Source organism: Eptatretus burgeri, chromosome 13 (genome assembly GCF_056783735.1).
Source record: "Eptatretus burgeri isolate ZD-2024b chromosome 13, Ebu_testis_v1, whole genome shotgun sequence".
Taxonomy (NCBI): Eukaryota; Metazoa; Chordata; class Myxini; order Myxiniformes; family Myxinidae; genus Eptatretus; species Eptatretus burgeri.
Genome location: NC_140973.1, coordinates 29,665,012 through 29,679,596, shown reverse-complemented (window position 1 = coordinate 29,679,596; position 14,585 = coordinate 29,665,012). Strand labels below are relative to the sequence as shown.

At 43.4% G+C, this 14,585-nt stretch overlaps 1 protein-coding gene across 3 annotated transcripts in view; it reads right to left on the bottom strand.

The window, feature by feature from the left end:
- LOC147014154 (AF4/FMR2 family member 4-like) overlaps positions 1-14,112 on the bottom strand; it is a 104,302-nt gene extending 90,190 nt beyond the window's left edge. For 2 of the 3 annotated variants that reach the window (XM_085851862.1, XM_085851863.1), the window contains exon 1: positions 13,460-13,506. In XM_085851862.1, coding sequence (XP_085707988.1) covers positions 13,460-13,491 — 32 coding nt within the window. In that variant the 5' untranslated portion in view covers positions 13,492-13,506. Of the gene's footprint in view, positions 1-13,459; positions 13,507-13,696 lie in introns of those variants that run through there. The other variant, XM_085851864.1, reaches the window with a different exon arrangement.
- Positions 14,113-14,585: the final 473 nt, after the last annotated feature.

Below are 14,585 nucleotides of genomic sequence, written 5' to 3'. Positions count from 1 at the left end.
AAAAATTTCCGATGATAACTGTGCTCTGCAGAATTTTTTATACGTGATTACAGACAAAAAAATAAAAAATAAATAAAAAAAAAATAAAAAAAAACATACAAGCTGACTAACATATCTTGCAAAAACTTCGTTTTGGCAAGATAAAAATAGTATTCTCACTCCTCTCTGTGCATATGCGATGGGGACGAATTCAGAGCCAAAGTACAGCTGAACTTCAGGTTCGTTTCCCGATGTGTGTTCAAAATATAACATTGAATTGAAATCAAGTTGTTCCTCAATCATAAATTGATGTTTGTGGACAGACAGACAGACAAATAGAAATAGACAAAGTGAGCCATTTGCTTCACCTTAAAAAAACAAAAATTCATTGGGGGAGGGGGAAATATATGTATATATTTTTTTGGGGGGTTGACCCCTAACCCCATTCCCACCCCACCCCATCCCCGATTACCTTTCAGAAATTTTAAGACTTTATCAGAGTCAACAATTTTGAGAGATAATCTCCATAAGCAGGATGTGGAAGAAGAATATAGCATTAAGTACGAATCCAAAAAAATGGATCTGATGAACCCAAAATGTAATCAGTCCATTTTTGTTTGACAGTCTTCTTCTTCTTCTTTCGGCTGCTCCCGTTAGGGGTCGCCACAGCGGATCATCCGTTATGATCCGCATACTGATTTGGCACAGGTTTTACGCCGGATGCCCTTCCTGACGCAACCCTGGTCGCCTCTTACGACACAGGGATATGGTACACCTATTTTAACCGGGGTATACACCGGCCCAGTACACTGGTACTCATTTCACCGACCTCGGAAGGATGACAGGCTGAGTCAACCCCCTGGCGTATTAATTCAGTGGCCCAACGAGGCTTGAACTCAGGATCCTAAGATCCCAAGCTGCCACCATAGCCACGAAGCCAACACCAGGCTCCCATTTTTGTATGACAGCATGCAGGTTTATCCTATAGGTTATGCCATGCACATGATCGCACACAAAAGAAAAATGACTGCGAAAGGGCGGGGATCACAATTCTGGAAGTTTGCTGGACCAAACAGTGTGCGTGCACGTCGGTAAAATGGGGATGGCAATACAGTGCTTGTGAAGGCTACAGCTTCAGATGAAGATTTCACCATAGAATGGAGCACCTCATTCAAAATACAGTTCATCTCTGACCTGTTGTGGGTTTGAGAGTGGGATGTTTTGCCTCAGCCAGTCAAAAGGTTCTCAAAGCAACTTCGGTCTGTTGCTAATCATAAAATCTTGGAGAAGATATTTTGCATCAGCTGAGAAATTCAACAAAAAGTAACGATTGCACTAGGGACACTTGAAACCGAAGGCGTCTGAGTGTGCATCACAAATCCAGCAGACTGGATATTAACGACAAAGTAGCTTAATAGTTTTTAATCACATGTACAGTATGCAACACAAAATAAAAACGATGCAACACAAAATTACTTAAAATCAACATGACGACATTTATTCTGCAAGAGATGACTTTCAGATGCATGCCGGAAAACACACAACAATTGCAATGAACACAATATAGCAAATCGGGACAAAAAAAAAAACAAAAAAAAACGTAGAATTGGACACCAACTCATCCACCCATCATTACATCTTATCTCAATTAAAGGTCACATGAGTAAGACGGAAAAGGAGGAGACAAACATCACATGCTTCCAACACAAGTTATCAACTACAACATGATTTCCAAAGGGCACATGTGCTGTGAACTTTGACCTGTTGAACCCAAAATGTAATCACTTCATCTTTGTATCACAGTCCATAATTGTGCCAAGTTTGGTTAGAATCCCTTCAGTGGTTCACAAGTTATCGTGTTCACAAAAACGACCGATAACGGAATCCCTTCAGTGGTTCACAAGTTATCGTGTTCACAAAAACGACCGATAACGGACGGATACACTGACCGGACGGCTGGACTTGCAACCTGAAAACATGCTTCCTGCATTAAGCTGCAGAACGATAACAAAACGAGGAGAGAGAAAGAGAGAAAGAGAGAAAGAGAGAAAGAGAGAAAGAGAGAAAGAGAGAAAGAGAGAAAGAGAGAAAGAGAGAAAGAGAGAAAGAGAGAAAGAGAGAAAGAGAGAAAGAGAGAAAGAAACTTGAAAGAAAGGAAAAGGAGATGGAATAGAAAAGAAGGGGGAGGGAGAAAAAGACAATTCATGTTCATTTTGTACAATTAGGAATGTTGATGAGAAAGATTTTTATGGAGACAGAGTTCAGTGAGAGTGAGGCAAATGTGAAGCATCAACTGGGTAGAACAACTTCTGGAAATTCTGGAACTCTGAATGATTGGCCTCAGAGATAAGATATATATATATATATATATATATATATATATATATATATATATATATATATATATATATATATATATATATATATATTACACGAGTACGCACACGCACACACAGTGAAGAAGGCACCATACCTATGTTGTTTGACCGAGTTGTTCATCAGATTTTTCAATACCCCTGAAGTCATGCGCCCCTCACCCAAGTCAACATCAGATGCATTTCTGTCAAGTAACAAAAATGGCCTGCAATATGATTTTGAAATGTAGATCACATACCCTTGACTTTTCACTTTAAGAGCTTTTAAGAATCCCAAACACCACTCCCTCCCACCCCAGTTCAACACGAGATGCTTCTATAGCTACAGTTTTGTCAATTTAAATGGTTCGTCAAATAAAGGTCTCATGACCCTTGAACCTTTACCCTATCAGCTTGTCGTTCACAGCATTCCTCCACTCACAATGGGCAATCCATTCACCGATCCATGTCAACATCAGATTCTCCTATCTGGAGTTACGTTTGGTTTTATCATTTTTAGCTAAAAAGGCACATGACCTTTGATCCTAACATCTTATTAATTAATCTTTGCATCATAGTACCTACTTGTAGCAACTTAAACATGCAATTCTGACAACTCAACCACACTCCACCCCCCCCCAAACAAAGCCTCAACCTCCCCCTCCCAACTCTGAGAGGGGCAGGGGGAGGGCAAAGATGTGACAAACACAAAGTCCTCACCCTCCCAACCCTAAGGATCAATCCCCTCCCCACTTCAAGCCTTCAAACCCCCTCCCAGCACAACTCATCCCCCACCCCACCCCCACTGAAAGTCCACCCCCCTCCAACCCAAAAACCTCAACCTCCCCCTTCCAAATCTGTCCCATCTTTACCCCCCCTCCCCCTCCTTCCGACCACAACGCTGTCCTCTCCTCACTACTCATAAAAGCAAACAGGCATTCCCACATCAAAACAACAGATTATCCCCTCTCCTCTCATGCCATCACCGACTTCACAGAAATCCATCACGATCACCTGTTCAACTCACAATCCTGCAAGACATGTGGAAACCATGTGGAACTGCAACTCTCAAGTGACCATGAGCAGGCTAATTGTGCCAATAAACAACCAGAAACCAATTATCTTCTTCCTCATGCATATATACACATCGTTAAAAGTAAATAATGACAGATGTTTTCTTTCATAATGTCATGAGATTCCCAGGAGTCCTCAACGAAAATCTTCATAATAACATGGGTTTTATCCCTGGTCGACGGGTAATGTGCTAATTTAAGAGGAAACAGTCGGATATAATAGCAAGGACCTGCGTAACCTCTCTGGTAAAAGCCCTGCTTGAAAGAGTTCCACATAGTTATTTGGCTGGTGTATAAACAACAGACTGCTGTGTCGGTTGCTGAAGCCTATCTTCACAAGGCCCATGATGCCCATCAGCTCAAAACCTTTTAACTGTCGCTTTGGTCGTTTTACACTGAAGGGAAAACTTGTAGGGAAGGCATGGCGATTGTGAATATGACGGCTCCGAAGACATCTTTGACTTTGCATCGCAGTAAGCAACAAAATGGTGGCCGTCGTATAGAAATTGTGGGTGGAGTCAGGAGAACTGTACAACCGATGGGTGGAACTCGCACCGACTCACGCGTGCACAGCTCCTTTAACAGTCTAGAATATTTAATATACAATTTGTAATTTGATCTCATCTTGATCTTTTTTCTTCTGTAATTCATTCTCTTCAACATCATTCTTCCCTCCAGGTTTTCAAGAGAGCTGTAAACCACCATCTCAGATCATCCCCCATCTAAAGCCATGATCTTATCTATCCCCATTAAACCACCCCACTCTTCAACCAAATTTCCAGATTTTCCTTCCTGAGAGTCTGCTTCTGTGTTCATCTTGTCCACCTCATGCATCCTCCTCTACCCCTCATTTTTGTCTTTCATCCCAAGTTTATCCGTCTCCATCCTGCTGTTAGTGTTTCCTCTTTCTCTTTTTGCTGTTCCTTTTATTCTGTTGCGTCCTGATCCATCTCTTCCACGAACCTCGACTTCCTATCGGAAAATAATTTCCATTGTATCCCATTTGAAGTCACCGATTCCGAAAACTACTGAAATCACCATGGTACTTAAAAAAAAAAAAACATAAATATTGCGGTCGGTTGGAATTTTTTGGGGTAGATTGGGTTCCCAGAAACTCGGCATTAGTTTTATTTTTTTTAGCCTTGTAGCTAGAAAATGTCTGAATGAAACTCTAAGGCAACAACAATAATTAAACCACCATAGTATAGTTTAAAATATCAAGGAGTTAGAGGTTCAAACAAAAAGACAGAATATATAGTTACACATACACGAGTTCAAGAGTGCTCGATGAACCTCATTGCTGGTGAAGCACTTGACATCACCAATGTGATTGGTTTCATGAGGAACTAAACCCAATTGTTAAATCAATTTATAGAGGTCTTCAATAATAATAATAATAATAATAAAAATCACAAATAAAGAACCTCTGAGATGAACACAAAGCTTTACTACGTTCAAGGATGACAAATGAAGCAGCCACGGCTTAATGAAACGTGACATTTAATTTCTGAAATTCAACTTGAATTTAAATGCATTTATTTTAAAGTAAAACCAAAATGAAATAAAAAAGGGACACAAACACAAAGTGTGGATACACGAAACACGCAAACAAACTCCAGCACGTCAGCATGTCCGTGTGAAAACATCGAACCTTAAGGTGGGCCACATCGTTCAACAACTTCAAAAGCACAAACACACCAGGTGCAAACAGGTGTGCTGGAGTCAGGTTACATCAAAAGAGAAACATGGTGTGCTCCATTTCCAAAAATACCTAATTTCATGAAAACAGTTAGGTAGATGTTAAATGAGCATTCAACACCCAATGAAAAGTTCCTTGTTTGCCATTAGCGTCCACTGTGCAGCAGAAATAAACAGCAAGCAAAGCAGATTTGCGAGACCTTGGCCTCCAATCATGGACTCGCATAGTAGCAAATCAGCTATTAAGAACATGCAGCATAAAGCTTCCTCTGACCAACAATGTCGTGTGTGTGTATATATATATATATATATATATATATATATATATATATATATATATATATATATATATATATATATATATATATATATATATATATATATATATATATATATATATATATATATATATATATATATATATATATATTGCAGACACCTTGTCGTTATCAGATTATAGGGATGCGATGAAAATAATTACAGCTCAGTAATGTTAACAAACCACATACCGGAGCAAAGCCAACAGTTGCATTGCCATTGATGAAGTAAAACTCCACCTGTTCTCAAACAGCATATCTCTAACCATCAGTTTGGATTCTGTCCCGGTCATTCAACTCCGGAAATGCTGCAACTCCACTCTCAGCAATGATCGGTAACCCTAAATCTCAATCTCAAATCGAGAGGTTACGGAATATCTCAGGCGTTCGACAGTTTGTCGTCCAAGGTAACTGGCATACAGGCCATCTTCATACCTGGATTCCTGACTTCCTCCACTCACACATATAATGTATTGCTATCAATGGAACCTTCTCTTCTCCTTTCAAAGTAGAGGCTGGGGTGCCCAAAGACAGTGTCTTGTTCCTCATTGACATTAAACACCACCACAATGCTCTGCAAAACCCACTCTTCCCTTTTTTTTTAGCAGATGATGCCACATCGTGTCGTATAGTACCCACATCCCATCGACGGCACACAACAGCTGCTTCACTCTCTGCTGATGGAGAATCCATTAAATGCTGGTCTCCAGGAGGTCTTCGACATATCACGTGCTTTTGACATGGTCAGGCACCCTGCCCTGCTCACCAATCTCTCTTCCTATGGTATCCAAGGCCATCTCCACTCATGGCTCACAGACTTCCTCTCCTGTCGCAGTCAACGTGTGGCCCTAAATGGAGTTCTTTCATCCCCCCTTCCTGTCCAGGCTGGAGTTCCTCAAGGCAGCGTTCTGGGCCCTGTTCTTTTTCTGGTTTTCATCAATGATCTCTCCGACTCTCTGGAAAATCCTCTTTATTTCTTTGCTGATGACTCCACCCTCTGCTGTCCCATCTATCATCCCTCAGACCGGCAAGCAGCAGCTTCTTCGCTCACTGCAGATCTGGATAAAAATCACAAACTGGTCCAACACGTGGAACATGTCTTTCAATCCGGACAAATCTCACACTCTCACTATGTCTCTCCGAAAGGACCATTTGGAAAAACCCCCATGCACTTTCTCAACAATCCTCTGGAAGAAGTCCTCTCTTTCAAGCTTCTGGGTCCCACTATCTGTCATGATCTTTCCAGGGAAAGCCACATTTCCAACCTGGCCTCCAAAGCCAGTCGCCGACTGGGAATCCTCTGTCATGCAAAGTCCTTCCTCGGCCCACCTGAGCTCCTGACCACATACAAAGCTTCCGTCCACAGCCTGATGGAGTACTGCTCTCCCCTCTGGGCTGGTGCTCCCGCCTCTCACCTTTCTCAGCTTCACGTTGTGGAAACCAAGGCATTTAAGATCATTGGCGTCTCCCGCGATGAGGCTGACAGTTTGGGCCTCTCACTCTCTCACCACAGGCAGGTCGGTGGTCTTTCTGTCTTCTACCGTCTCCTCTCCGGTCTCCCCCCCCCTGCTGTGTCTGCAATTTGTCCCCACCATATTTTCGCAGGGCGCTCAAGGTCTGCCAACAACCCCCCTTCTAGTAAAACTACCAAAATCACGAATCACTGCTTACCTTCACTCTTTCATTCCTCTTTTTCCCCACCTTTAGAATAAACTCCCTCACTCTGTTCAATCCCATTCTTCCCTCCAGGCCTTCAAAGCAGCTGTTCACCACCACTTCTTATCGTCGCCGCCCCCCCCTCCCCATCCAAATCCTCGATCTTTTCTACACCCGTTAATCCACCCCAAACCCACCTCCTTCAAATTCCCTGCTTTCCTTCCTGAAAGTCCCTGTAATGTCCATCTTGTATACCCCATGTTCCCCACCCCATCCCTCTCCCTTCCACAGATCCCCTAATGTCTCTGTTCCCCACTGTTTTGTCCTTCCCACTACCACCCCCTCTTGTCTCATGCCCCCTTGCTGTACATTGTGTGTTAGCTCTCATGCGAGCCTCGACAAGGTATACAAATTTTTTTTTTTTTAATCGTCAAACTAATCCACCGATCTTCACCCATGGTCAGCCACAGGAGGAGGTTCAATCCCTTTAACTTTTCTGCAACACCATCAAGCATGACCTCACATGGGCCAACATAGCAACACTGGCTTCTAAATCCAGCTGCAGACTGGGTATCCATCGTTGTTCCAAGATAAACCAGAACTACTCACTGCCTGCAATGCCTTTTTGGCAATCTGTCTGGACTGCCTCCATGTAATCCTCTATGACCTCCCATGACTCAGGGTCAGAATCCAGAAAACCAACTTCAATTTTGAGGTCGTACAGGTAGTATATACATCTGAAGTAGTACATTGTGCTCTTTGTGACAAAATTTTCAATTGACATCCTTAGACTTCCTGATATTCAGCTGGAAGCACTTTGGAGGTCCATCCATGCCTTCCTTTTCATTTAATGCCTTTACCATTGATCTATTTGACTCTGTGGATACAGCCGAATCAAGGAATGCCAAAGCAATGAGCTCAGTCTTGAGACACCATAGATGCCCAGCTGATACTTAAGATGTAGGAAGCGAAGGTCATCGCAAGGGGCAGAAATGGCATGAGCAGCAGTGAACCATGGCCGAACGTAGACTCGAACAACAAAGATGTTCTTTCACTGTAAAGGCATTATTAAAGAGCGTGTCATCACAGTGAACTACAAGTGAGAATATTGGCTGGAACTGTTCCTTTATGTTTTTTCATGTTCTTCACAGAAGTGATGTCGAGCTCTTTGAATAGTGGAATGGTTGATGGTGAGCTCCTGCCATCACGACTGAGGCAATGAACTGTGGCAGCAAGTACAAATGATGCCAACTTGGTTCAATCCATAGCTGCTGCTATATTCGGATTGACATTTCTTCGTACCCACTTTTTATGTTTAGAAAATGATTATTCATTCTGCAATGTTCAGGAAATGCAGATATAATGCAGGTCAGAAGGTGAAACTTCAACTGCAGGTCAGGTGGTGGAGGGAAACGTGAAGGTGGTGGTTCACCTAACCACCTGATGCCCTTGTCCTCGATCAGTGGTGGGTAACCTAAGCTAATCAGAGGGCCGCAGATTCAGTCCTCAACTTCAAGGGCTACAAGATCTCCTTTACAGCAATTAGATGCCAAAATGACATGTTTTACTTTAAACAGACCTATACATTACATTTTATAAATCGTAATAATATAATGAAGAATTGAACACATTATTATTAAAGGAGAAGCATTTAAAGCCAAAAATATACTTCTTTCTTGAGACTTCTGGGTGACAATATTTAAAGTGACTGTCGTGTAAAGTGTAAACCACAGAAAAAGGGGGGGGGGGAGGTAGATGCATTGTATGCTGAAGCAACCCATGGTTTCCCACCACTATATAGATGGTGTTGGTCAGGTGGTTTGGGAGATGGTACCATTGCTGCAGTGCACACTATAAATAGTACTGTACAGACTGCAGCCATGGTACACCAATGGTGAAGGGGATGAGCATTTAAGTTTGTGGACGAGGATTCAAATCTGGCAGGCAACATTATACAGGATATTGTCAACCTCTTCAAATGTCCTCACCACATTCATCCAGACATGTAGAGATTATTCCATCAGACTCCAGAGTTGTCCTATGCAGATGCCACGAAACTTTTGATGAGTAAGAGACGCACCACTAGATATTGAGCCTCTGACCTGCTAGAGTGGCAACGTAGCCACGACAGGTGTTAACTCTAAAATCTCCTGTCCAATGCCATTGGTACAGCCTCGTCCAGTGTCAAACCCTGAAGGTGTAGCAGTGATGTGAGGGTATTCTTTATAGTCGGAATAACATTTAAACTAATAATGGCCGATATGACAGTGGTTACCCCCCTCTTCCTCCTTTTTGAATGTACAACTTGCATATAATCCAAACAAAAAAAAGTTTGCATTGACTCGAGGGAAAATTTATGCATGTAATCCTGAAAAGAAGAATTTTAAATGAATGAATCAAGAATGGTACAACCAAAGTTGTCCAAGAAGTGGTGGTAACCACACACAAGGGAAGCACACTTTCATGAGAGCTATATCCATTTTCCAAAAGCAAAATTAAAAATAAAAATAAAAACCACGAAGTAAAACAAAAGTAAGCGTGTGACATGTACGAGAGAGTTTCAAAAGTTTGCAAGATGTCACAATTATTTTCACCACCGAGCAAACCATATCAAGTTGTACAAAGCTCAGTTTACATTTTGTATCCGACCAACAGGGCGGATATGGATTCGGACCTGAACCAAAATCTAATCGGGTTATTCTTGTCACCTAACCAACTCGCCCACAATTTTTTGATATCTCCTGCTAAATATAGTTTTTAGTCCCATCCCTCAATGGTGAACAAGGATAAATGTGTCCAAGAGCAGCGTCCTAAAGGTTTTGTCGGCTAAAAAATAAAATAAAAATAAAAAAACAACAACAACAACAACAACAACTTCCGATATTTCGTCACATGCCTTGATTAAGCCAATCGCGAGACCCGTCATAGTGTATTTACGTATTTACGAAATATCGTGTATTTACGAAATAAATAATGTATTTACGAAATTACAATATATTAAATGGAATAATCTTTAAATAGTAACATGAACTTTTCGAAACTTTAAAGCAAATGTCCGAATATATTTAAAAGTTCATGATAGACACTCTCAAAAGGCACCCTTAATGCGAGGATGTGTACAAGTGCTTAGTATTTAAGGAGATCCGGATCGTGTATATAAGGGAGCCGAGAGAAGAAGAAGAAGAAGAAGAAGAAGAAGAAGAAGAAGAAGAAGAAGAAGAAGAAGAAGAAGAAGAAGAAGAAGAAGAAGAAGAAGAAGAAGAAGAAGAAGAAGAAGAGGAGGAGGAGGTTCCATCCACAACTTTTTGACATATCCTGCTAACAGACAAACATGGATCACCTTCGGTCGGTGGCGGAGGTAACAACAATCCTGTGATAGGTTGGATTGAAGCACCGCTCATCGGAATCTTGTGTGACATCTTTGGCATCGGCATGGCGAAAGTTTTGGCAAAAATTACCCCCGTGGCATCGGCATGGCGAAAGTTTTGGCAAAAATTACCCCCGTGCGGGAGTGACGGTCATCTCTGACGAGAAATAATACCACAGGTTCTCAATGTTCAGTTATGACCGAAGACTACTGCGCAGCTCCACCTGCGCAGCTCCACCTGCGCAGCTCCACCTGCGCAGCTCCACCTGCGCAGCTCCACCTGCGCAGCTCCACCTGCGCAGCTCCAACTGCGCAGCTCCAACTGCGCAGCTCCAACTGCGCAGCTCCAACTGCGCAGCTCCAACTGCGCAGCTCCAACTGCGCAGCTTGGTTAAAGATGACTCGGCATTTTGGCGCACGTGCACGAAATTATATTTTGAAAATAAATGCCGACGTTTACATTTCGGGTTTTGAAACTTTTACACCTTCGGCGGAAAATGTATAAATATAATATACAAGGTCAGCTGCTATGCAATGACACCATTCACTAACTTTTACCATGCCCAGTAGAGAATATATAGCCTCCTGAAGGTAGGGCAGTTTTTGCAAAGTTTGAAGTCACGTGACGCGAAAACGAAAGTGAAATTCGAAAATCCGGCCTGACCAAATTTAGATATTGCCCCATAGATTCATATGCCACAATCAAATTCAAGATTGTTTGAGAAATGTAGGAGATAGATTTTGAAAATCGGCATTTTCGCATGGAAATCGTCATTTTCACATTTTTTGCCAAATTTGAAGTCACGTGACACGAAAACGAAAGCGAACATCGAAAATCCGGCCCAATCAAAATTTAGATATTGTCCCACAGATTCATATGCCACAATCAAATTCAAGATCGCTTGAGAAATGGCGGAGGAGATAGAATTTGAAAATCGTCATTTTCGCAACTTCAAAGGCCTCGTGACCTTGACATTGACCTTTGGTGACCTTGAAAGTCAAACCATCGTGTACGTCTCATCGACCTCTATCAGGATCACTAATGACCAGATCTCCCGCTTCAACTTCATTGTGAACGGATGGACGGACGGACGGACGGACGGACCCATATTACCCTTTCTCTCACCAATATTATTAGGTCATTGGAAATGACCTAAAAATTGGCTTTCAACCAGGCAGAACAGAATAAAAGTTCAAACTTCGATGTTGTACACAGAATTGTAAGACATATTTAATGATGCCTTCAAAGATCGGTGACGATCGAGAAAGTAGCAATCGTGACAAAGGCGAACACACAGCGTCAAGTAATATACAAGATGAAGGATTCCTGCTTTTAAAGAGATTACAAACATTTTTGAAAGAAGTTGAAAAAAATAAAATAATCACAAGCAACAGAACTTGTGTTCAAACCTGGTGTTGCCTTCGTGGTTAGGGTAGTGGCTTGAGATCCTAGGGTCCTGAGTTTTATCCCTGTTGGCTGCTGAATTAACACCAGGTGGGGTTGACTCAGCCTGTCATCCTTCTGAGGTCGGTGAAACGAGTTCCAGTGGAACAACCAAAAAGGCTGCACACGAATGGAAGGGGTATCAACGAATTGATTAAATCTGGTATTGGTGTGGCGCAGACATGATGGGCCGAATGGCCTCCTTCTGTGCCTCAATTCCTTGTAAAAAAAACAAAAAAAAACAAAAAAAAAAAAAAAAAACTTAGTTGTTGAGTAATCTACTGATGTGGACCTGCGACGGGGGTCGTGGATCCGCCGTTTGGAGAGGTTCTGGGATGAAAGGATCGAAACCTCGATGAAAAACAGAGCTCAGCTGATGATCCGGGCAGTTGGGAAATCAGTCAGTTGTTTATAACTTCAAATAAAATAGCTTTTATAAGTATGTGTGTGTGTGTGTGTGTGTGTGTGTGTGTGTGTGTGTGTGTGTGTGTGTGTGTGTGTGTGTGTGTGTGTGTGTGTGTGTGTGTGTGTGTGTGTGTGTGTGTGTGTGTGTGTGTCTTCCCTCTGGGGACGACGGTGCAGTAATAGGTCATCATTTTGATGAACAAACAACAAGAAGCAAACATTTCTGGCTTTGTGTTTCACCTTTCTTTTTGACTTTTGAGGATTAACAGATTGGGATTTAGAAACCAAGTGTCCTTGACTTGCTGCATTTTGGTTAGTTAGTATTAACCAGCGATTTACATTTTGCCTTGGACACAAAAAAAATCCCATGATATTTGGCAACGGCCATAACCGACCAAGCACGACATATACAAACAGATTATTAAAACATAAACAAGCTAACAACGGTGGAGCGCACAGGTGATCTTCACCGTCCTCCCAAACTCTCGTATACCTCGAACATCTTCGTTTCGACCATCTCACACCCGTCCTCCTGCCATTTTGTCAGCAGTCGTACAACTCCGACTTTCGCTGATCAAGTTACCCTCCGGCTCTTCACAAAACGACCGCCTTTCGTTCATCTTGATCCTCTTCACGAGTCAAAAACAACTGTCGTCTTGTTTACCTTCACATTGTCAACAAAGAGAAGCGCTCCCACATCCACATACCTGAGAGATGCATTCTCACCTTTTCTACAGGTACAAATCGATGACACCTTTTTCACCAGTTCTCGAGCCTGGTGTTGGCTCAGTGGTTCGGGTGGCTGCTTGGGATCCTAGGGTCCTGAGTTCAGGCCCCGTTGGCCGTTGAATTAATACACCAGGGGGGTTGACTCAGCCTGTCATCCTTCCGAGGTCGGCGAAATGAGTACCAGTTCTAGTGTGTGGGTGTACTGGTAGAGGGGCACTGCATCAGCGACAGTCACACTTCAAGAAATGATAGCTGCCATACGACCACCACCACCAGTTCTCAACCAGGTACCTGGCATCCCTCTCAAATGTTTCATATAAATACAAAAACATCACGATCACGATCACGAAGCAACCTTCAAAGCGGTTAGCACGGTCAAACACCCCTAACCCCCCCCCCCCCACGACCTTCGTTCACATAACCGCTTCAGACATTACCTAAAAAGAGGAGCACCCTCTGCACGATTCATAAACTCTTTCGTATCAATTCTCCAGACACATCAAGCCATCTCGTCGCAGGTTGTCGTTACCACACATTGGCACGCACTTCCAATGGACGTTCTGTCAGCAACACGTCCTCCCTCCCCCCCCCATCCGTAAACAAATCACGACACTCCATTCCGGATGACAACAACCTTCCCGAGTCCTCGTGGAGGACAATCTCGCAGGCCTCACCCCGGCAAGGAGGCCATGCCCGCCCGCTTATGGCGCTGCCTCCATCCGCTCGATGCGCCGTTCCGGGACGCACATCGCGCCCGGTCCGCTGCCCCTCTCCGCCTCCTGTCGCCGCCGCCGTCGTTGCCCCTGGGCCCAGGCCCGAGCGTCGCCTGGAGCGCAGCCTCGCCCTCCGTCTCCCCCTCGACCCTTTTGCTCCCGTTTCGAGTCGCCTGCGCACGGCCGATCAGACGCCGAAACACCGCAAGCAAAATGGTGAAACTGGGAGGCGTTGCTAACAACCGGGAGGCGGAGTGGAATGTTTCATTCTCCTCGGCCGTAATCTGACGGGGAACCGGCGATCAATATCCGTATTGATATCGATCCGCTAAATACACCTCGGTCAGAACTGGTAGACGGCCGAAATACCTTCGCATGTTTGAATACGTTTCCAAAGAAAGGTGTATTTATAATGTAGTCCACACCCCCCGCTTCCCGGAGAATTTGGTACATTCCATGAGGACCTCCTCCTCCTCCTCCTCCCCCCTCCCCTCCCACGTCATCCGAATGACATGAATTGACGTCACTTGTAGATCCAGTGCGCCAATCGAAACATTTTATTTATTCGTCGCGACATCGTTGGAATATGGGAAACTGGCGACAGATCTGGCGTTAGGAACATTCTGTCCGTTCAGCAAAAAAAACTCACCACAATGGCTCATAACGTGACGAGAACGTGGACAAGACGATGGCACTTCCCTCAACGTAAAGGGATTGTCCATTTATTACGTACGCCAATCGGACAGAAAATAACATTTGATCTCACCTCCCCCCCCCCCCACCTTTATAAACAAACATTGCAGTGAGTGTCTGTTCTGAGTCTGGGAGGTCGGTGGTTCGAAACCCTGGG